This window comes from Cardiocondyla obscurior, linkage group LG24 (assembly GCF_019399895.1).
Source record: "Cardiocondyla obscurior isolate alpha-2009 linkage group LG24, Cobs3.1, whole genome shotgun sequence".
NCBI lineage: Eukaryota > Metazoa > Arthropoda > Insecta > Hymenoptera > Formicidae > Cardiocondyla > Cardiocondyla obscurior.
This window is the reverse complement of record NC_091887.1, coordinates 249,051-271,059: the sequence shown is the minus strand read 5'-3', so window position 1 is coordinate 271,059 and position 22,009 is coordinate 249,051. Positions and strand designations below refer to the sequence as shown.

Sequence of the window (22,009 nt, the reverse complement as noted above, 5' to 3'; positions counted from 1 at the left end):
AATTAAATGCACCGCTCATCAACGCCAATTAGTCGCTCGCTTATCAGATAAAAATACTGATTCTTCCAAACTGTCAAATAAACAAATTAATTAATTAAATTCATCACAATTATCGAACATACTTAATTATAAATCACATTTTATAATAAAATTTCCTAACCAATTATATTTAATAAATAGTAATTTATATCTAATTAAATTGAGATCATTTATTATAGTCTGATTTAAATATCCATATATCTATGTCACATTATGCACTTAATTACTTGCACTTAATAAAGAATTCCTTGGATTAATGCCATTTTTCATTGGCTATAATTTTGTTTAATTATTATACCATTTTCTGTTTGAGATAAAACGATAGTTATGTCAAATAAATTCGAAGTCACTCTATAAAAATTATTATGTGAAATATTTTGGATAGAAATAATACATTTGTTCAATTAGAAATAAATTTGCGAAATAATTATTAAAAAATTAACCGTACTTTCGATGATAATCCGGTGACGGATCTGTGTAATCTTGCTGAAGGTTGAAAAGTTCAGTACAATTCTTCTGCAAATATTGTAAGAAATCGTGAAAATGCGATAGCAGCAGCTGCTTGCTTTTCTCGTCTAACGGCGTGTAAGACAGCATGCTGCCAAGTCGTACTGCAAAATTAAAACTCTTTCGTTAACGAATACATCGTTTAAACGCAACAAATATTTTACAAAAAAATGCTTTTCCTTACCAAATAGCCTCAGAAGATGAAATGCTCCATACAACTGGCTTGGCGACATCTCTGGATTGTCATTCATTATTTGTATAAACTGTGGACGTTCCCATTTGTACAGCAATTGAAGGCCTAATGTGGTATTGAAATATTCCCGAATACCTTTCGTTATTTCCAACGTGCTCTCTCTGAAACAAAATTAAATCACAAATACACACAGTCACAAAATGTGACCCGTAATAAAAAAGAATAATTATAATTTGCAACTACATTATACCTAACGTCGTTAGATTTGCCCGATGATTTTGCCTCTACGTAATCGTCCAAAATTTTGTCGACCGTATTCTGCACAGGCAAGGCAGGTAATTTGTGATGCTTCAGTATTATTTCAGACTCGTCTATCAGAACGTACTTTAATTCCTCAGGCAATTTAATCTTAACCTCTATTTTCGTGAGATACTCTTCGGTCTCACTAGATGGTTCTAGCCGACTAAAAATATAATAAAAATTTGCAAAAAAAAATGTTTCTTACAATAAAAACGATATATATTTTATACATAAATATTATGTAACAAACCTTCGTTTTTTACGCGGGGCTTCGGACGCAGACTCGTGAGAAGACGAAGGAGTTACCGTGCTACTTGTACTCTTACTACGGCTTACACTTTTGTCGGCGACAGGAGTACTTGACCTACTGTCTGTATCTTTTTCCCTGCCTCCTTCGCTCCGCCGTCCTTGTGTTTTAGTCGTAGTGTTCCCCTTTTTATTCTTTTGTGCAGATTGTTGATTTGAATGCGCTCTCTGGACTTCCCTTTGTTTCTGCACGTTTGCCTCATTGTATTTAAGCACTCTGCTTTCAGGAACCCATTCATCCCAGCTAATTTTTACAAGTATATAAATCAATTATTAACTAAATAAATGTACATCTCTAAATGTTATACATAGCTCATGCATATAATCACGAGTCATACTTCTTGTTCCAGCCAGCATAATGGATTAAATATCTGACTTGTTTCTCCTTGGAAATAGAAGATTTCAAGCACTTGGCTTCATAGATCAAAGGTCCATGAAAGCACAGGACCTTTTCCCCTAAAAATATACAAACCACAATATTAATTCAAACTTATATCAAATAAAGAAAAGAATATAGAAGAATTCAATATCAATCTTAACAAAGAGAAACAAAAAAACCATACCTTCTTGAAATTTACATTTTGGTGGCATTCTCGTGTAACGTTTATTTTATTTTCTTACTTAGCAATAAATTATACAAATGGCAGGAAAAAGTAATAGACACTCATAGTAAAACTTTTTAAGTTATAAATCTTCGACTGCGGGTGTCCGACGCTCGACGGTTGCCCTGGAATCGGAATCACTCCGAAATGAGTTTCAATCGCGAAGCGTCGTGATTACGTGAATCTATCTTGATAAATTTAGGAACGCTTCTGGACCGCTCGTGAGTTGAATTATCAAACGTTATTGGACGGCATCTCCTCTTTATACCGTAAGCACGCTGATCCGTTTGGCATGGTCGAGGCAGAGAGCCATACTTGGAATTACGGCTTCCACGCGTCAGATACAGAGGCTCGTCCGTGTGAAGCCAGGCGCTTCGGCTGCCGTCGGATAGAAGAACAGGCCAGAGCTATAGACTGTCTGTCCTGCTCTTTCGTGGCGTCACCGGCAATTATCACAGATCCGCTTCTCGGTAACATCGCCGAGTTATAAGATGAGAGCAGAAATATTAACTTAACAATAAAATAAAAAGATTTTGTAATGATTTTATAATTTACTAGAAGAAACCATGCGCGCGCTATTTTTTAAAAGACCCGAATTACAAACCACGAAAAGAAAATCATGTCTTACCAATCTGCATGAGCTTCAGCGGAGTTCTAGACTCCTGCCGGTGACTGTAACATAAAATAAAACATATTAATGTAGACATGTTAGCATTTAAATTAATGTAAAGATATGTAAAGATTAATGTAAAGATAAATTAATGTAAAGATATAATGTAAAAATAAAGCTTTATTTTTATAAACATTGTATAAAAAAGAATTAATTCTCACCAAAAAGTTGCTCCGCCGATGCATGATACTCTTCCTGGTCCTCCTCCTCTTCTCAGGATGTCTGCGGAATGTCGGGTCGGTCCTTCCTTCAATGCTAGAGTATTATCTGAAACAGAAAAATTACGATTAATATTCTGTTCCGTTCGATGTCTTATTGAGCTATCGATTTCTTGAATCAAAATCAAAAATTTAACGAGAAAGGCGATAACGAGTTCTAAAGCGCGGTAAAAATAAAACGCGGGATAGTGAAATTATGATTAATATTGTTTTATTCGATTATTATTGAGCTATCGATTACTCAAGTCAAATTCAAAAATTTAACGAAAAAGGTGGTTGCGTGCTTTGAATAACGGTAAAGATAAAAAGCGGGATAGTGAATACCCCCCGGTGGGGGTAACACAAGGGGGGAACGAATATCTCGCGCGATAGTAGGGAAAACATTGAAGGGGTTGGGGGAAGTTTTCGCGGTCATTCTACCGACGACTTTTGACCGCGCAACAAGGTGACGTGGACCTCGCTTGAAGTGACAGTTAGATTCTTGTGTCGGGATTCAAGGTTAATAGGAAGTGTCGTGGACTATCCCGCGAGTGTCTACCGCAGTAGGAATATTTTATATCGCGGCGCGTTTTATACCGGTGCTTCGTGCAAGTTTTGTGTCGTTCGTTACACCGACCGAAGTATTAAAGTGACAGTTAGACCGCGCTTACGTCTCAGGGTCGTGTTTAAAGATTTAACGGAAGTGTCGTAAATATCCCGCGAGTGATCTAGTGCGCGGAGAACGTTATTTTATCATAAAACAAGAATGCTTTTTCGTGATCGGAATATTGTTTCGCGCTTTCGGGATATAATAATTTGCGTTTCAATTTATTTTTTAATTAATCGTCGTACAGCCAGAGTACGCGTTATCTCTCGCGGAGTGTCGATTTTCTGTCTGGTAAGACGTGTTAATAGTACAGTGACCGGTAATGATGACTTGACTCACTGTGGCGAAGGCGGCTAACGCGCGTGAGCTAGGGTGGAGTGCGTTAGGCCTTACCGCGGATCGTGTGCGTGAACCTTGGAGTACCGAGAGAAGCGAGAGAACGAGGGAAAAGTTGAAGGAAGGCATCTTTATGTTCTGTTCTGTTCACGATCGTGCGTGTGAGAGAGAACGCACGAGTGATCGCTAAGAAATCATTATAGGCGCCTCTAATGATTTCTTAGCGATTACTCGTGCGTTCTCTCTCACATGTACGGTCGCGAACAGAACAGAGCATGAAGATGCCTTCCTCCAACTTTTCCCTCGTTTTCTCGTTTCTTTCGGTACTTCAGGACTCACGTACGCGATCCGCGGTAAGGTCTGACGCACTCCACCCTAGCTTACGCGCGTTAGTCGCCGTTGTCGCATTGAGTCATGCTATTATTGCCGGTCACTACTATTACATGCAATTCGGGAAACGGCATCTTCTGCTTGAGAAATTCGCGTTACGCCGGATTGTGCGATGCGTATTTTAGTAGTTTTAAATTTCTATTTAAACAATTTTTTCTTGTTTTATAATAATTTAAACTATGAGTCATAGTGTTATGAAGTGCGCGGTGAATATGTGTCATAGTGTTATGAAGTGCGCGGTGAATATGTGTCATAGTGTAATAAAGTGCGCGGTGAATATTATGTGAGTGAGTGTGAGTGTGAGTGTACAGTTTTGCGTTTTTGTATATTATACGGGGTGCCGTGTTTAAGTTATTATAAAACAAGGTCGCTTTTCTCGTGATCGGAATATTGTTTCGCGCTTTCGGGATATAGTAATTCGCGTTTTTAATTTATTTTTTAATGGATCGTCGTACAGCCCGGAGTATTCGTCGGTCCCTCGCGGAGTGTCGTTTTCTGTTTCGTTAGCCGTGACTGATAGTGCGTGCGCTACTGCACGCAATTCGGGAAATTGGCATCTGCTGCTTGAGAGATTCGCGTTACGCCGGATTGTGCGATGCGTATTTTAGTAGTTTTAAATTCCTATTCGAACAATTTTTCCTTGTTTTATAATAATTTAAACTAGGTATGAGTGATAGTGTAATAAAGTGCGCGGTGAATATGAGTTATAGTGTTATGAAGTGCGCGGTGAATATTATGTGAGTGAGTGAGTGTGAGTGTGAGTGTACAGTGTCGCGTTTTCGTTTATAATACGGGGTGCCGCGTTTAAGTTATTACAAAACAAGGTCGCTTTTCTCGTAATCGGAATATTGTTTCGCGCTTTCGGGATATAGTAATTCGCGTTTTTAATTTATTTTTTAATGGATCGTCGTACAGCCCGGAGTATTCGTCGGTCCCTCGCGGAGTGTCGTTTTCTGTTTCGTTAGCCGTGACTGATAGTGCGTGCGCTACTGCACGCAATTCGGGAAATTGGCATCTGCTGCTTGAGAGATTCGCGTTACGCCGGATTGTGCGATGCGTATTTTAGTAGTTTTAAAGTCTTATTCGAACAATTTTTTCTTGTTTTATAATAATTTAAACTAGGTATGAGTGATAGTGTAATAAAGTGCGCGGTGAATATGAGTCATAGTGTTATGAAGTGCGCGGTGAATATTATGTGAGTGAGTGTGAGTGAGTGTGAGTGTACAGTTTCGCGTTTTTGTTTATAATACGGGGTGCCGTGTTTTAATAATAATTTAAACTGTGAGTGATAATGTAAACTAACGAGTGATAATTTAAATTATGAGTGATAGCGTTAGGGGTTAATGACAGTATTTCGCGAGAGTTTCCAGTGCGCGAAAAGATGACACGACGACGACGACGACCTCCCATCTGAGAGGAGGAGCAGGCCCGGGGGGCATCCTGCATCGGCGGAGCAACTTTAAGGTAAGCATTAATTTTTAAATTAAAATCTTTATTAAAAAGAAACTAACATGTCTGAATTAATATTTTCCTATTTATGTTACAGTCACCGGCAACAACTCCGCTAAAGCTCATGCAGATTCGTGAGTCGCATGCTTTTTTTTTTTTTTTTACAAATTTCTTATTTAATTGTCTTTATTTCTTTTTATTTTAATTGTTATATTACATATGTTTTATGTATACTTATATATTTTTATATGCATATGCTTTAATATATATTACTTTCAGAGAAATAATGCTTTTTTTTACAAATTCTTTATTTAATTGGCTTTATTTCTTTTTATTTTAATTGTTATATTACATATGTTTTAGGTATACTTATATATTTTTATATGCATATGCTTTAATATATATTACTTTCAGAGAAATGATGCTTTTTTTACAATTTTTTTATTTAATGAATTAAATAAGACAGCTGTCTTATTTCCTTGAATTAAAATACAGGCGCGCGCCTGTATACATATATTACATATATTTATTTGCAATAATATTATATTGCTTTAGGAGAAATGATGTGTAGGATGCATCAAAAATTTTTAACCACACCGGTTGTACTTGCAGAAAATATGAAAAGTATATACAACCGACAGTCCGCAGTCTGTTTAAGTGGGACGGGAAATTTTTGATGCATTGTACATTAAAAACTTATATTACATTATATCTTGAAAATGTTGGACCATACATAATTCGATAACTTGAATTTCGTACTACTTAAAATTATTTAAAACTCCGCGATGTTACCGTAAAGCGGATCTGATATTTGCCGGCGACGCCGCGAAAGAATAAGACAGACTATGTATAGCTCTGACCTTTTCTTCTATCCGACGGCAGTCGAAGCGTTGGCTTCACACGGCGAGCCTCCGTATCTGTCGCGTGGAAGCATATATGCGTGGAAGCCGCGATTCTGAGTTGGGCTCTTTAGGTCGAGGTGTCGAGCATCGGTTTGCGCAAGTCGTAATGCATCGTGATTGTTTACAGATGGACTTTTTTGCACTTCTGTAGATAATCGAATTATTCCAAACGTGAGGAAGAAAACGTAATTTATCTCGTGGTTCGAAGGAGTTACAAATTAACCCTGAATGATTCTACATACGTGAAATCCCTGTCGGCAACCGCGGACGATGTTCTGCTGTCTGAGAAACTGTTTTGACAGCCTCGGCTTCGCCGCAACTCAAGCACCGAGACGGGAACGAAACCCCATCGCCTTAGACACAACTCACATGGGTAACTGTCACTATTTATCTCAAACAAATCAAGTTAAGTTATTGTGTTTTATTTTTCGTACATATCTATATTTGTGCTTAAATCCACCTGGAAGAATTTAAAATATTTGTAATATTTACATATATATTTGGTTTAAGATGATTTAAACACATGTAATTTACTTTTCTAACATTGTTTTACACAGGAAATGAAGTGGTGATAGTAAAAAATGGTCTAAGGATATGTGGAAGTGGTGGTGCCTTGACAAATGCCCCTCTTGTCCAGAGCAAAAGTTATTTTGAAGTAAAAATACAGCAGGGAGGCATATGGGGAATTGGCTTAGCTAGGAAAGACACAGATCTCAATGTTGCTGTAGGAGGAAAAGACTCAGATAGTTGGGTGCTCAATTCTGATAGTATCATAAGGCACAATGAACAAGAACTTCATAAGATTCAAGATTCTGTACAGGAAGGGGATGTCATTGTACATATATTATTGTTTCAGTTTATATACATATATATATATTTTTTGTGTGGTTTTTATATAAATAATGAAAAATATTTTTTAGGGAGTATCCTATGATCATGTAGAATTAAATTTTTATTTGAACGGTGAATCTATGAATGCTCCAGTTATAGGTGTAAAGGGACGGATTTATCCTGTGTTATATGGTATGTATTATTTTAATAATACATATATTATTAAATAATATGAATAAGTAACATATCATGTACAATAATCAGCTTTTATTGTATATAATTTATATTAATTTAACTTTGTAGTGGATGATGGAGCCATCCTGGATTTAATTCTGGAAAACTTTTTTCATACTCCACCAATAGGCTTTGAAAAAATAATGTTGGAACAATCGTTGCTCTAGCAAAGTGAACAAAAGTAAAACGGTTATGTTATCAAAATTCCATTCGTATAATGTCGCCTCGAGTTCTATTGAACGTATAAGTTAAGCAAAAATTATATATAGACTGAGAGTTACAACAAGATAGCATTAAAAATTGTCACAAATATTTGATCATAACATAATGAAATTTAATTGAGAAGAGTGGAATAAAAATAAATTGCCTAATGATGTAAGGATCTATTTTTCGATCTATTCTCTACAAAACGAAAATTCATAATATATAGATTTTACATAACAGAATTTTTTAGATTTATTAAAATTAAAAGATTTACAATGTTAAAAAAAAATGATTTAAATGAGTTAGATTTAGTTCTATTTCAATCCAATCTTTATCTTACAATAGTTCTATATACCTTTGTATAATTGTATAATAGATGTAATCATAAATATGTGTGTACAATTTATGTAATATATAATATATATATGTATGTATATGTCTGTATATGTACGCATTAGAAACAAAATTATTTATGAACCTTAAATGACTAATGGTATGATATATACACTGGCTTAAATAAGGTACCGACGGCTTTAGGCCTATTGTTCACTTTATTAGGCTAGTGTCATGGCATCTCATTAGTTTTTTTTTAATCTTTTTTTTTTTTATATAGTTTCCTTCTCTTCCTATATTGTATTAAACGTTAAAGCTAATGTTTCAATCTTTCTAATGTATCGAAAATTTGCTTCTCTTTTTACACCATTATCAGTCGTACAAACGTTTGAACAATTTAATTGTTTTGTATACAAAAAAATCTATTTTTCAAATACATACGTATTGAGATCATACATATACATTCGACTTATAAAATTCTAAAACAAAATTGTGCAATAAAAATAACCACGCGCTACCGCATGTAATATAATAAAGTACATTTTTTTTTATTAGATTGTTTCTAATAAATCGTTTTTCTTCATTTGATGTAAGAATCGATCACAGATAAACGCTCTTAATTATGATATGAAAATGATAGCTAAAAGGACATAAAGTAACCGTTAGCGCTTATCGTCGACATAATGAGCTTTTTTATCTAACGATGTGTATAAAAAGTTTCTTACAATTGTTTCTGTTGCAAACTTTCTCAATACTTACTGAAACATATCAAATCTTTGGTCCTTAATATTAGTTCTAAACAATTATTAATATTAATAATGTCACACGTCAACTATGTACGCTTAATTATATATTTATGCTACATAAATAATAGGTCATTCGATTGAAACAATATAATTTTTAAATTATCTTATTATACTACTTGCCATAATATGAAATCTCTATTATTGTATTGAATGTAACATAACCGTTTACTTTTAACAGTTAAATTTCTTTTAAATATAGGATTTTTATGGCACTCGGTTCCCTATATAACTTACTAGATACATATGTATTGTATTCATTCGAAAGACCATCATTACATCTACAAGAGAGCCTTTTTCATCTATTATTAACTATTATGAAGTATTTACTACTTAACTTTAAGAACTGTATCATATTAATTTATTTTATGACTGGATGATATGAAATATTTATAATGGTAACCCATCGCAGTCGCCTTATTGCACTTTCATTGCATATAGAGTTTCAGTACTAATCATGTTAAAATAGCACGACTAATTAAATATACAAATAATCATCATCATTTAATGCGTTATACTATCGTTTAATTAAACTATGTAGGCCTGTGATTAAATAATTTTGTGAAATATATATATGTATATGTATGAGAAGTTCTAACGTACTCATTTGATAAAATCACTTGAATGTTGAACACTTTTAGAGAAAAGTAATATTATATAATTATTGAATAGTTTAGTATTTTGCATATTGTGCAAATTAACTGAATGTAGGACCGTTAATAATCACTCTCGAGCAATGTGCAAAGCAACGATCGAAAATGGATACATTTTTTTTTCCATTCTCAGACATTTCCATCGAAAACATACATCTACATCGATTAACATATAGCTTACTATAATTAGTATATATTTCATCACTTGAATAATACAAAACTTTTTCATAAAGCTAATGTAAATTTCTTTCACTATGTTTTGAAAATAATTTGATTAAAAAATATACGTATACTTTTAGATATATTTACAAAAAACATAATTCGGTAGTTACGTATTTTTCAAGTACAAAAGTGTGCCAGTAATATAAAGAATTTTATACATAAAATTTTTCAAATGTTAAAAAATAGTTATTACCTCGCTAGTTAAATTTTTAAAGATGACAATGAGTAAATGATATAACTTGGCGTCTCACATATTCTTTTTACTTTTTAACAAAAATGTGATTGCTTTAATAATATAGATATTTGTGCAATAATCAGCAGTATTTGTCGTTATGCCTGTATTTGGATAAAACACAATCGTAATAATTGTAAATTCAATATAACAAATATTATAAAAAATTATTATTCTTTGATATTCTTATATTCCAAATTGTAATTCTTCTGTATTTTTTTAAATGAGAAGTCTATTTGTTATTTAAATCTAATATTTTACATTATTATTATTTTTAGTGATTTAAATTTACTCATATGCAAAAGATGATTTAGAGACAAATTTTTATAATTAATATAAAAAAATTGTATTTATAAATAAAAATATAAGATAACAAAAATAATATTCTTATTTTCTTCCCAAAGAAAAAATTTCTTATTTTTTGCTGTAAAAAATAATTACTTGCATATATAATAAGATTTATACGTATAATAGATAAATTTAATTATATCAACATTATATATAGCAGTGTATTATAACATTGCTTATTTAAATTGGAACAGGTAAAACAAAAATCTGGATAGAGCTCATACAAAAAAAAAATATATATAAATTAATAAATCGACATAAAGATTTATATACATATTAATATTAAAAAAAAAAAAAAAACATTATTTGGCGAATATGGCAATAATTTTCAGATAAGTCATAAATGTAAAAAAATTAGTAATTTTATGACTATCTGTATAATTATAAGCAAAGATATGTTACATATGGAAGAACCTTTATAAAATTTACGAGCATTTTACAATGGACAGTTTTTACTATTAAACTCGACTTCTTTTAGAGACTTTGTTTTATTTCAAGTCAACTTGAGATAAAACTCCTATTGTCCTCTGAACTAGAATTCTTCTCTTGTGCTGTTCTCTTAATTTTCACAATTTACTACAAGACTAATAATCACGTTAGAAAGCAAATGAGAATTGAGTAATGAAATATCCTCATTCAACGTTAATAAAAATATAAAATAAAAATAAAACTGGATATTCAGAGAAAATCGGTGAAAAGAAAAAAAAACTCGGTCCCAAAAAATCTTAGAATAGAAAAAAGAAACAACTATCGTAATAAATTTTATGCACTTAACTGCTGTCAAGATACTGTCAGGTCCATCACAATAAGGTTCTTAAACCTTTCTTTGGTCTTATCCAAGTACATTTCTGCGTTTTTGGTAAATTTTATGCAGATAAGTGTATGGTGTTTTATACATGAAATGTATTCTGTTTCAAGGACACTTCCCTGAGACGCTGATTCATAATACTTGATATTGAATACAAAGCGTCGAGGATTGATTAATAATGTACTCACACATCATTCGTTATCTGTAGTATCTTCAATGACAGAATCCCAATTAAATTCTGTGGCACTTTGCCTTGATGGCAATTCACCAAGGTGTTGAAATCGTTGTACGAAATGCGGATCACGATCTCTAAGCCGTTTAAATCTTTGAAAAGCGAGATTCTTTGCGAATTCGTAGAGTTCTAGGTCCAGGCTGTTGAGTTTACGCACAGCGTCTAATTGTTCTACACTGAGGGTTGCCATGGTAGCTGCACTAAGAGTAGCATTATGCTGCTCAAATGCAACCGCAAATCGCATTTTAAACGTTTCCTCAAAAGTGTACTGTCCCACCTAATACACAAGTTATATTATCGTTAATATATATAAAATAAAATATGTAATTATAATCAATTATGATAAAGAACTATATAAATATTTTTACATTTTAGTTTAAAAATATAATAATAATTTTAACTTTTTAACATAAATCCGCAAGTATATAATTGAATATTTCTCGGTGTTATCTATGGATAAGAGATCAAGGCTAACAGCTTCAGCTTGTCGATAATAACAAGTCATAATATCAGAACAAGATATCTATAATGTTGTAAAAAAGATACGCAATCTTACAAAAACTTACATGACGCACATAAAATAAACATTATTACTTAAAAAAAAATTGCCCCTAAAGAGCACAACGTTACTCTGTTTAAAGATGTTATTTTTTTTTTTAATATAACAATTTTTCTTAACACTTGTCGAATGTATTTAACAGTAAGAACAATTATAATACAAAGTAAGATTTTAAGAGCAGTAGTGGACAATTTATGGAATAAGCTTATTGCTCCCATTGCTTCCAGATGTGATTAAAAGGGGAGCTCCGATAAATGTTTATGTTAAGACTCGCGTCTATTCTAAAGCAGTCAAGCTGCGAACGTGACGTATGAGAATAACAATGCTATACTTACAAGATTTATAAAAAGATTTAAATTTAGCAGTCTATCACATTGTTAAATTTGCCATTGATTTTTATATTAAATTGCGTATGAAAGCAATCATATTTCACGTTATAAATTGTAATTATTTTTTTACAATCAATAAAAAAAAATTCTTATATAACAAATATTGTACAAGTATTATATATAATAAAAAAGTATAATAAGCGCAATAAGTTTCTAGTAATAATAGCAATAATGATAAAAAATAAGATAGAAAAAAGAATTGTGCGTAATATTTAAATGTGTTGCATACCTTTTGGTACTCGGTCAGCATAAAGAAAGGCATGAATTGTAAGTTGTGTTTAGCACTGGCCAACATTAGACGGTCTCTATCAGTTTTACTGAGAGTGGAATTGTAACAGCCAACTATCGACAAGTCTGCCAGCATTCTAGTTTGACGATTTCTCGCCAAATTGTAGGGACATTCCATAAACTGTAGACACAATAATTGCGTTATTAAGACGAGTTTCTTGAACTGTATCAATATTTTTATTTTTTATTTTTTATCTATTTAAAATAATTTGCTTTCTTTGTACATATCGATAACAAGTCATAATGCGTTCATTATAGAAGAAGTCACGATAAAATTATCTAACAGGAAGTAGCTGCATATAAAATAAAAAAAAATGCTTTTAAGATTAGACGATATAACTTGACATAGATAAATTATAAATTATGTTCATTCGGACTGAATACTAGAAAAAACAAATATTAAAAGAATCTGGGAGAAATTATTACCTCTTCCAAGGTAACACCTTTCCAATTTGAGCCATCGTAACATTGGGGTATGTTCGCTTGAGTACCTCCACACCAGTGGCGAGCACCTCTCCATGTAGCACCTCTCTGTACATGTCTAAACTCGGAAAGATATCTCGCAACGGGATCCCTTATAATAGTTATGTAAAAGTAACGTCGTTTGATGCCTTCCCCTTCGATCTTATTGAGCTCCGTATCTACACAATTCGTCAACTCGGTCCAGTCCGCGTGTAATCCACATTTCCAACCGGTGGAATATCGCGAGAATAACCAATTTTCGTTACGATTTGGACGGAAACAGAAGCAACGCTTGCGTCGTCGTTGACAAGAACACGGTCTCTGCAACTCTAGGTCTCGCACCAGATGTTTACCGAACAACGTGCCACCTTTAAACAAATAAAAATTACGTTAAATGTGTTTTAAATTAAAACTTATATTAATTAATGTAAAAAAACATTAACAATTTTTATTATATACAATAATATCATGTGATTTCTTTAACTAACTCTGTAAAATAAAATAAAAATTTTAACTCTGTAAAAATAAAAATTTATACAAAGTACATATTGGAATAAAATGCATTTTAATAGAGGATATTTATTGAATACAAAGAATACAAAGGTGCAGAGGATATGAGCATGCGGCATACTAAATAACTCTCAGCTTGAATTATTCCTTCTTTCTAAGATAGGACTTGAGGGTTCAAACATGCCTAATGAATAATTCAAACGTGCAATAGCCAAGGGGAAGTGACATTGCTTTATCGTTTTATTTCTATTTAAGCATATGGAATGCAAGAAAACCTTACTTATTAAAAAATATAATTAAATAAGCTTTTCAACTCTTGTAGACTTGATACATTTATGTAATAGATATTTACATTTTGTTTTTATTAATTTTTATGCTAAAATTCTATGTAATAAACGTTTTTAGTTTTCGAAAACAATATATTAAGCATTGTAAGGATTGAGGAAAGGTTTCATACAATTGCAAAAGTAAATTTTATTGCAACAGAAATGGGAAATAGAGTAGTTGCTCGCATAGAAAACGTTCTTTCCCTACCTGTCTTTTGTATGTGGAGGAAGACCATGACGTCGTGAGCGTTAATGTCAAACTGAAAAGTGTCGTTGGCAAAGACGTCGTCATAGCCCAGGCTGCCCTGGATGCTCTGCAGCTTGAAGGCGGGATGCACCGAGAGCAGGCCGTTCTTATCGAGCTCGATGGACACGGAAGACAACGCAGCGGCAACGGGCGGCCCGGCGCCAACGGACAGACCATCGGACAACCTGACAGACTCCTTGATCTCACGGCTGGTCAAGGCGCACACGTGGTCCGGGCAGAAGTAGCCCAGGTAGACGATCCCGGTGAGCGCGAGGAACAGGCATACCCCGACGACGCTGCGCAGACGGTGCCTGCGCGGGTGCCGCGGCTCCATCCTCGTCGCCGTGATCCTACCGTCACGCAAACAACTTCTTTCCTTCGTCGCCGCCACCTCGTCCTCCCGCGACGCAATCAGCACTCGGAGCTCGCTAGTAGCAGCGTTTGTTTCCGCTGCAACTCCCGCGCGTTTGCCCATTATTGTCGCTACCCATGTCTCAGGCCGCTAGATACGCGGCATCCAGCCCTCGCCAGCTCTCAACGGAGGACGACGACGCACTGGCACGACGACGACGACCGTGCAGCGACCACCGCACGCTCACAGCAGCACGAACCGGCTGTAAATGCTCTCGCATCAAACGCGTCGGCCATGACAGAAACAAACAAAAATCCGCAGCCCCACTGTCCCGTACCCCGAAGAGAAACCAGTAGTGAGCGCCTATTCCGAGCACTCGCATGGAACCATTACAGCTTTAGTGTAGTACTGATACTGATGGGAGTCGACCGCCACCGACAGGTCGAAGTAGTGACGGGAGTCAACCGGCACTAAATCGAACGTAATTTTTTTTTTTTTTTTTTTTTTGTAGTACATTACAACTTGAGTTTAATCAGTCCAAAATATTGCACGTCAGTATATTTCTAATTTACATGCATCTATTTTAAATAATTTTAAAACATACCAAGTTTTATTTCCTCCTTTTATATTTTGTATTAAATATACAAAATTGCAGTTTTTACCTTATACTGCTTCGAGGTATATCAGAAAAAAAAACCATACATTTTTTAAATATCTAATAAAATATTAATAGCGAATTAAAAATAAATATTTACTTTTCAGCTACACAATCTTCTATCTTAAATCAGACATATCTATCATTATATGAAACAAGCGTTCTAAATGCATACGTTTTATAATATATTAAAGAAAAACGGTAATTTAATCATACACTCACATATGCAATCAAGAAATTCAAAGTAAACAAATTAATAATAAATCCATCAACCTCGAAGTTCCTCGGTGTCAAGTCTCCGAAAACGTTCGAAAAATATCAAGAGACCGCCAACGTCTTAACCACGCCTTTTTTGTAATGGTTTCCGTTCCCGCCAGCACCTTAACCACACCTTTTTTGTAATGGTTTCCGTTCCCGCCAACGTCGTGGTCACTCCCCCGCCGCTATGTCCATCTCTGATCGATAGCAAAAAGCTCGTGCTACAAACTTACTCTTCTTAACTTCTTGATACTAAATGCATGATTAAATTATCGTCATTTTATTATAATTGAGGATTAAATATTATTTATTAGATTGTTAATGTACTTTTTAATAAAAGAATAATCTTGTCAGATATTCTTTCACAATTAAAAAATATAATAATTATATTAAATGTAATTCAAATATATATTACTTTTATGAATGTAAATTTAATTTTTTTATAAATGCAATAAGCTTGGCAGAGCTTAATTCTTCCATTTAATATGCGGCAAACGCAAAGCACCCTCGGCATAAAAATACTCTTCTGACTGAGGCTGCAATCTCGTTTTGTAATCCATTAATATCGCACGATCCCCTTGTTGCACAAATATCTATAAATAAGTAAATGTAAATGTATTTATATTACACGATTATTATCTCACTTGAAACCTTTCCTAAAAATATCTACGTACGTCAATCACTATTGTATGGCAAGATAATTTTTTTGCTAATTCTAATCGCTTCTCCAGATTATCGATAAACTTTAAATATTTTTCGAGAACAGTATGCGGCGCATTGTATTTGTACAATATTCTCAAAATATCTTCGGTGTGCAAGTGCGTTTGTAGTTTTATATTACCAAGCAGACCCTAAAACGTAAATGACATTGCATAATCCCGAATAAGTTTGCAAAGTAATATGTATTACCTTTGTTAAAAGTAAACGATCGATATCGTCCCATTTGCCAGAGGCGGCTTTAACTTGTAAATTGATTTTTTGATACAGCCTGGGAGAAATGTCATGGTCTTGAGAGAGCACTGTGGGCGACATCATGACAAAGTCTTTCGGCGTATTGCAATGATATTTACACGCGTAGCGTAGAGATTCCACAACAGAAGAATTTAATGGAAGGTCCTCATCATTTTTTTTTTTTTTAATTGCTATTTGCCATTCTAAAAATTTACAATGTAAATCATACAATTGTTTCAAAGAGATAGAAAGGAAATTATATTAACTGTACCCAGCAATTTGATATAAAAATCGAGAAATAAGGCTTCTTTGCAATCAGGTAGCATGGCAAACAATGCCTTGTGACAGTTGTGAAGCTTTTGCAATAGTCTATTTGGATCTTTTGTGTTTTTTATAATAATATGCAGGTTCTTTATCTGTAATTAACTAAAGCAAGTGAAATTTGCAATTTAATTTGCACAATATCCACAGTGACACTTACAGCAGCAGTTGAAGAATGACCCAGCATTCTGTAAAATACCAAGCATGAAGAAGGTATTAAAATATATATATTATTTTATATATATATATATTATTAATTATACTTATTATATATATTTTTATATATATTAATTATATATTTTAAAAATTACATACGTTAAAATATCAGTTATTTCATTTGTTTGCAGCCTTATAAATAAATAATGTATATATACATTTACTGCATCTGGCCTCTCTGATAATAATCTTTGTACCAATGATCGTTTTAAAGTTTTTGTTAGAAATAAAATTATCTGCAACAATAATTAAGTATCAACAAAATAATAATTTTTATTAGCTAGACAGTATATTAAAAGATAGTTGTTTCATCTATTGTAAGTACTTAAAGCTCATACTATCAAAATAGCATTTCCATCTCCATTTAAGATAGCACCGTCTAAAAGAGAAGTTTTGCTAGCAAGAGACTTGTATTGTTCTAATGAATATGGCTGGCCGAGCAATATCTGTCTTAAGGTAGCATTTGGCTGAACCATTTCGAAATGTTTCTCTGTTTTCAAACCTTTCTCTATATTGTCATCCGCACGTAAAACTACAAGAGTATTCAAAAAATAATTTTACTTTCAAAATTTTTTAATTATTAGTAGTATTAGACGATATAATTATGTCTTTGGCATACTGCGTGAGAGTGTCTTGTCAGATACGATTGAAAGTAAAGGTTTCGTAGTTTGAAGATCGTTGGTCGACTGAAGCTCACTTTCGAAATTCGACGTGTTGAGAATTCCGCCCCATAATTTTTCCGTGTCGTTTCGTAATTGATCTACCTGTAATTTTACTTTCAGATAATTATTGTTAGCAAAACTCGATATTTACGGTATGTTGTAAATATAACCTCGCTTTCGAAACAAAACGATCGCTTTTCACTTTGGAACCAAAAGTCATCCTCGTCTTTTGCGGCGTTCATTTTATAAATCTCTTTCGAGAGATTTACTTTTCGAGCCTTACAAATCTAAATTTTAAGTGGCAAATTCGTGGACGAAATAAAGTCACTGTATAATTTAGAATTTTTCATGATGCCGACAGATGCGGAGTGCAGCACACTGCACAGTAACAGACGTGGATAGTTTCTAAGTAGATGAGTGGACACTGTACATATTTGTACATACATTATACATATATATATATATATATATATATCTCAATCTAAATTAAATATTTGGCTATATGCCAATAAATCTATTAGAAAAAACGATACAAATGTTATAAGTTTTCAATTTTTATATATGAGAATCAAATGTGTTATTTTAACACATTTAGAATTTATATTTTAATGTTATCTAGTATAGAAAAAAAAAAATAGCCAGTATTATTTAAAATAAACCACGTAATTTATGTAGGCAAAAAATATATGCAAATTTTCACAAATATATAAAATTAATTAATAATAAAATAAATAGTAGGTATGGTCCTAGTCTACAGTTAGATACATCTTGTACACCATTAAATTAAGCATGCAGGTCTGTATATATACGTACATAAATATTGCTAAAAAACATAATAATTTTATTAAAGCCGGGAGCACACACTTTTGATGCATAACGCGTAAGTTGCATAAGAAATATGATTAGTTGAATTTTGTTATGCAAAAAATACATAAGAAATTAAATAAATCGTATTTCTTACGTATACACGTTATGCGTTATGCAAAAATTTGTGCTTGCGGCTTACCTATAAAGAGAAAAAAATAGTATAAAGTTACACATTTGATAGCACTAGATTTAAAAAAATATTTGATAGATATATTTAGTATAAAAGAGGTATCATCTGGAAGATATATAAAAGTAGAATTAATTTCAAATCTGTTTAATCTCGCCACTGCAATGCGGGCAACATGTCATATTGTTCGCGTCGCATCGTGGAAGAAACATTTGTCCACCAACCGCGACTGCTGCCCCCATAACTGCGGTGCAGGCAACATCATCTCTTCCAGTCATGGGTAATTTTTGATTCATCAACAACTGCAATTCAAATATAAATTAGTATATCGAAACATTACGTCTGTTCATAAAAAAGTATTAAGACTAAACAATCCTTACTTTTTCTGCATTATTCTCCGCGAGCGTTTTCATATCTAAACCTGTTATATTCAACTCCTTCTGTAATTTAGAATCCGGAATACCACTCAGAAGACTGACTCTCAGAATTTCTGCGAGCTGGCAACATCCATGTGCCAACTCAACAATGTTGGTGCTGGTTAATTCATGTTTTTTGCCAGATGTTGTTCCTATAGAATCAAATTTTTCTCGTAGAATGGTGAGCATTCTAAAAATGAAATATTAGTATGATAAAATTACAATTATATAAATATAATTTAATACAAGAAAAAAAATATCTACCTATATGTTTTGAGTGATGTATCACGAATATCACTGTGTTCTTCCAACAGTCGTTTTATACTTTCCTGCAGTTCTGTTGTTCTTTGGCAGAGTGCAGCTTTCCATCTTGCCAAGTCCTCCACCATTAAGCTTTGTTTAGTGATAAATAAAAGTAGTATTATTTAATTATACAAATTTGAAAAAAATAAATAAAGAAAACAGTAAAAATAAAAATTACAAAAATTCTGACAGTCTCAGAAATAATTGTCAATTACCTACTAGCTAAAAATTTACTTCTCCAAACTTCACATTGGCCTGCTAGCCATTCTGTTTGTTCTTGATGAGTAGACAAATTTTGAGCTGAATTCAAGAGAGCTCTTGCAAGTTGCAATTTATCCTCAGTTAAAAGATGAACTCTGGTTTGCAGATCTTCTCCTACTGCAGCAACTAACAAATTTTTTAATTCTCCATTTACCTATGTACACAAATATATTTTATTTAGTATAAATTAAACTATACAAAATTTTATTACTAAAAAAATATTTATTTCACTACCTGTGCTTGAAACTTTAACTGAGTTTCAAGTTGGCTGTTTTCTTCTTTCAGTTTACAAATCTCAGCCTCATATGTCTTTTTTTCACTGTTCCAATCACCTTCCAGTGTTTTTTCTTTGCTTTCCTTTACACAATCTTTCTTTCTCTTGTCACTATCCTGGATATTTATTTCAGCAATTTGTGCAACTGTGGCATTTATGCTAGACTTGTTTTTAGGTAATTTTTTAGTCTTTTTTTCAAACGGCACTATAGGATCAACAGCTGCTTTATATGGTTCATACGGTATAAATTTTGGTTCTTTTGATTTTAAAGAATGTAAGATACGCTTCTCTTGTTTAATATTACTCATATTTTTTGGCACCAACTTCACTATTGTACCAATGGGAGTGACAGGAGCTGTAGATCCCGACTGTTTTAAGTTTGTGGGATGATAAATAAGAGTATCTCCCAAAGGACTTCGACTTTGCTTAATCTCGACTTTGTCTACTGTCGCGTTTTCCATCCCATCGCCTTGCGTCCGTTCGGTACAACCCATCATGTGAACATCTTTTAAAACAAATAGCTGTTAACATTTACAATGGCACATAATTTATAATTCGTAATAAAGTGAATAAAACTAACCTGGCTGACAGTGAACACTGTGCTTCTTAAGATTTGTAGAAATATTCATGTTTGGCAGTGTAACAGTCGTTGCACGTAACTTTACACTAGTACACCATAAGTTTGCATTTACATTTTACGCGAATGAAATGCAATATAAATAGTTTTTTCTTATTAATAACGACTCCATATGTTAAAAAAAAGAAAAAATTAATCTTTGGCCGTCATTCAGCTGTCATTACTGGCAGTGAATGTAATGATGCCAGAAAAGTGAAACTCGCTGTCCCGCTATTATAAAAAGTAGTACGATTTTCAGCGCTAACCTGTCGTTGTTTCCAACGAACTAAATGCGAGATGTAACGATGTCGCGCGAAATTTATATCAAATAAAATAAACCATACGCACGCTTCGCGTGCGCTATTTTTCGAGACGTCTCAATTTGTGCGCGTCGACGACACGCATCGTTATCGGTTCAAGAAACCCGATTATATAATACGAACAAAAAAAGTCTTGTGACTTACCAATCTGCATGAGCTACAGCGGAGTTGTCGAATTCTGCCGGTGACTGTAACATAAAAAGAAAAATATGTAGACATAAATATTAATTAATTAAATTAATAAAAAAAAAGTAAAGTTATAAAAGAAATTTATGCTCACCTAAGAGATGCTCCGCCGATGCAGGATGCCCCCCGGGCCTGCTCCTCCTCTCAGATGGGACGTGACGAGCCATCCTTCCGCGCACAGGAAACTCACGAACGCGCCCGTGACTTTACATTCGCGATAATTATTGATGACTTGCGCGCGATATTTTTCGGCACTGCTGTAAAGAGAAAAACCTGAAAACAAGTTACTGACTTACCCAATCTGCATACAGCGGAGTTGTGGAATTCTGCCGGTGGCTGTAACATAAAGAGGAAAAAATTAATGTAGACGTGCCAGAAAATTAATAAGATAAATAAAAAAAAAGGTAGAAATTTTTTTTTTAATAAAGATTTATTTTTAAAAATTTATGCTTACCTATAAGTTGCTCCGCCGATGCATGATGCCTCCTGGTGGGCCTGCTCATCCTCTCAGATGGGACGTGACGAGCCATCCTTCCGCGGCACTGGAAACTCGCGTACGCACTCCCGTAAAAAAATATACGTAAGAAAACGTCCGCATACTTTTCGGCACTCCCGGAACGCCCGACGAACCGGCTGCGGTTCGTGTATTTATTAATATCGGCGAGCGGCACTTTTTTTTTTTCACTGCACTACAGCGGAGGTCCTCTTGATCTGTAACAGAAAATATAAAAAATTATGTTGCAGATATTAAATTAATTAAATAAAAAAAATTTAAAAACGTTTTCAAAAATCTGAAGACTTAATTCGGAACAAAAATTGATAATTACCCTGGGGTTGCTCCGCTGGTGCAGGATACCCTTCCTGGGCCTCCTCCTCCTCTCAGATGGGATGAGTCGAGTCGTCCTTTCGCGCACTGGATACTCGCGGGATTGTCTATCTTTTGAGCCTCCGGTTGACTCTCGTCGGCGGAACAAACGACACCGAAAATGTCCTCTAAGCGGCGAATGAGACGAGTCGCGATATAAGTGTTCCCCGCACACTGTAC

At 33.7% G+C, this 22,009-nt stretch overlaps 5 protein-coding genes across 6 annotated transcripts; 1 reads left to right on the top strand and 4 right to left on the bottom strand.

Annotated features, from left to right (window-relative positions):
* Window positions 1–122: 122 nt before the first annotated feature.
* Mrg15 (MORF-related gene 15) lies at window positions 123–2,383 on the bottom strand. Of its 2 annotated transcripts, none has more exons than XM_070671827.1 (7): window positions 1,909–2,383; window positions 1,684–1,801; window positions 1,290–1,589; window positions 990–1,202; window positions 731–900; window positions 488–650; window positions 123–390 (listed from the first exon to the last, which is right to left on the bottom strand). In XM_070671827.1, the coding sequence occupies exons 1-7, from the start codon at window positions 1,934–1,936 to the stop codon at window positions 306–308; spliced, it is 1,077 nt and encodes a 358-aa protein (XP_070527928.1). In that variant the 5' UTR covers window positions 1,937–2,383; the 3' UTR covers window positions 123–305. The 2 variants fall into 2 exon arrangements, with proteins under 2 accessions (XP_070527928.1, XP_070527929.1); XM_070671828.1 differs by having other exon boundaries at window positions 123–343; window positions 1,909–2,376.
* Window positions 2,384–6,539: 4,156 nt separating this feature from the next.
* On the top strand, window positions 6,540–8,213 carry LOC139111407 (SPRY domain-containing protein 7). Its single transcript, XM_070671664.1, has 4 exons — window positions 6,540–6,871; window positions 7,056–7,333; window positions 7,419–7,521; window positions 7,633–8,213. Exons 1-4 carry the CDS (start codon window positions 6,769–6,771, stop codon window positions 7,728–7,730), a joined length of 582 nt encoding a protein of 193 aa, XP_070527765.1. The 5' UTR covers window positions 6,540–6,768; the 3' UTR covers window positions 7,731–8,213.
* Window positions 8,091–14,869, bottom strand: Hs6st (heparan sulfate 6-O-sulfotransferase). The gene is made up of 4 exons (XM_070671663.1): window positions 14,141–14,869; window positions 13,061–13,464; window positions 12,576–12,755; window positions 8,091–11,675 (listed from the first exon to the last, which is right to left on the bottom strand). The coding sequence occupies exons 1-4, from the start codon at window positions 14,652–14,654 to the stop codon at window positions 11,358–11,360; spliced, it is 1,416 nt and encodes a 471-aa protein (XP_070527764.1). The 5' UTR covers window positions 14,655–14,869; the 3' UTR covers window positions 8,091–11,357.
* An 853-nt stretch (window positions 14,870–15,722) lies between these two features.
* On the bottom strand, window positions 15,723–18,104 carry LOC139111411 (spermatogenesis-defective protein 39 homolog). The gene is made up of 9 exons (XM_070671670.1): window positions 17,765–18,104; window positions 17,552–17,696; window positions 17,271–17,464; window positions 17,032–17,168; window positions 16,877–16,904; window positions 16,667–16,811; window positions 16,354–16,598; window positions 16,119–16,295; window positions 15,723–16,037 (listed from the first exon to the last, which is right to left on the bottom strand). Exons 1-9 carry the CDS (start codon window positions 17,834–17,836, stop codon window positions 15,912–15,914), a joined length of 1,269 nt encoding a protein of 422 aa, XP_070527771.1. The 5' UTR covers window positions 17,837–18,104; the 3' UTR covers window positions 15,723–15,911.
* Window positions 18,105–18,238: 134 nt separating this feature from the next.
* On the bottom strand, window positions 18,239–20,933 carry LOC139111410 (golgin-45). The gene is made up of 6 exons (XM_070671669.1): window positions 20,423–20,933; window positions 19,803–20,347; window positions 19,523–19,722; window positions 19,269–19,397; window positions 18,969–19,194; window positions 18,239–18,890 (listed from the first exon to the last, which is right to left on the bottom strand). Exons 1-6 carry the CDS (start codon window positions 20,469–20,471, stop codon window positions 18,726–18,728), a joined length of 1,314 nt encoding a protein of 437 aa, XP_070527770.1. The 5' UTR covers window positions 20,472–20,933; the 3' UTR covers window positions 18,239–18,725.
* Between the last annotated feature and the right edge of the window lie 1,076 nt (window positions 20,934–22,009).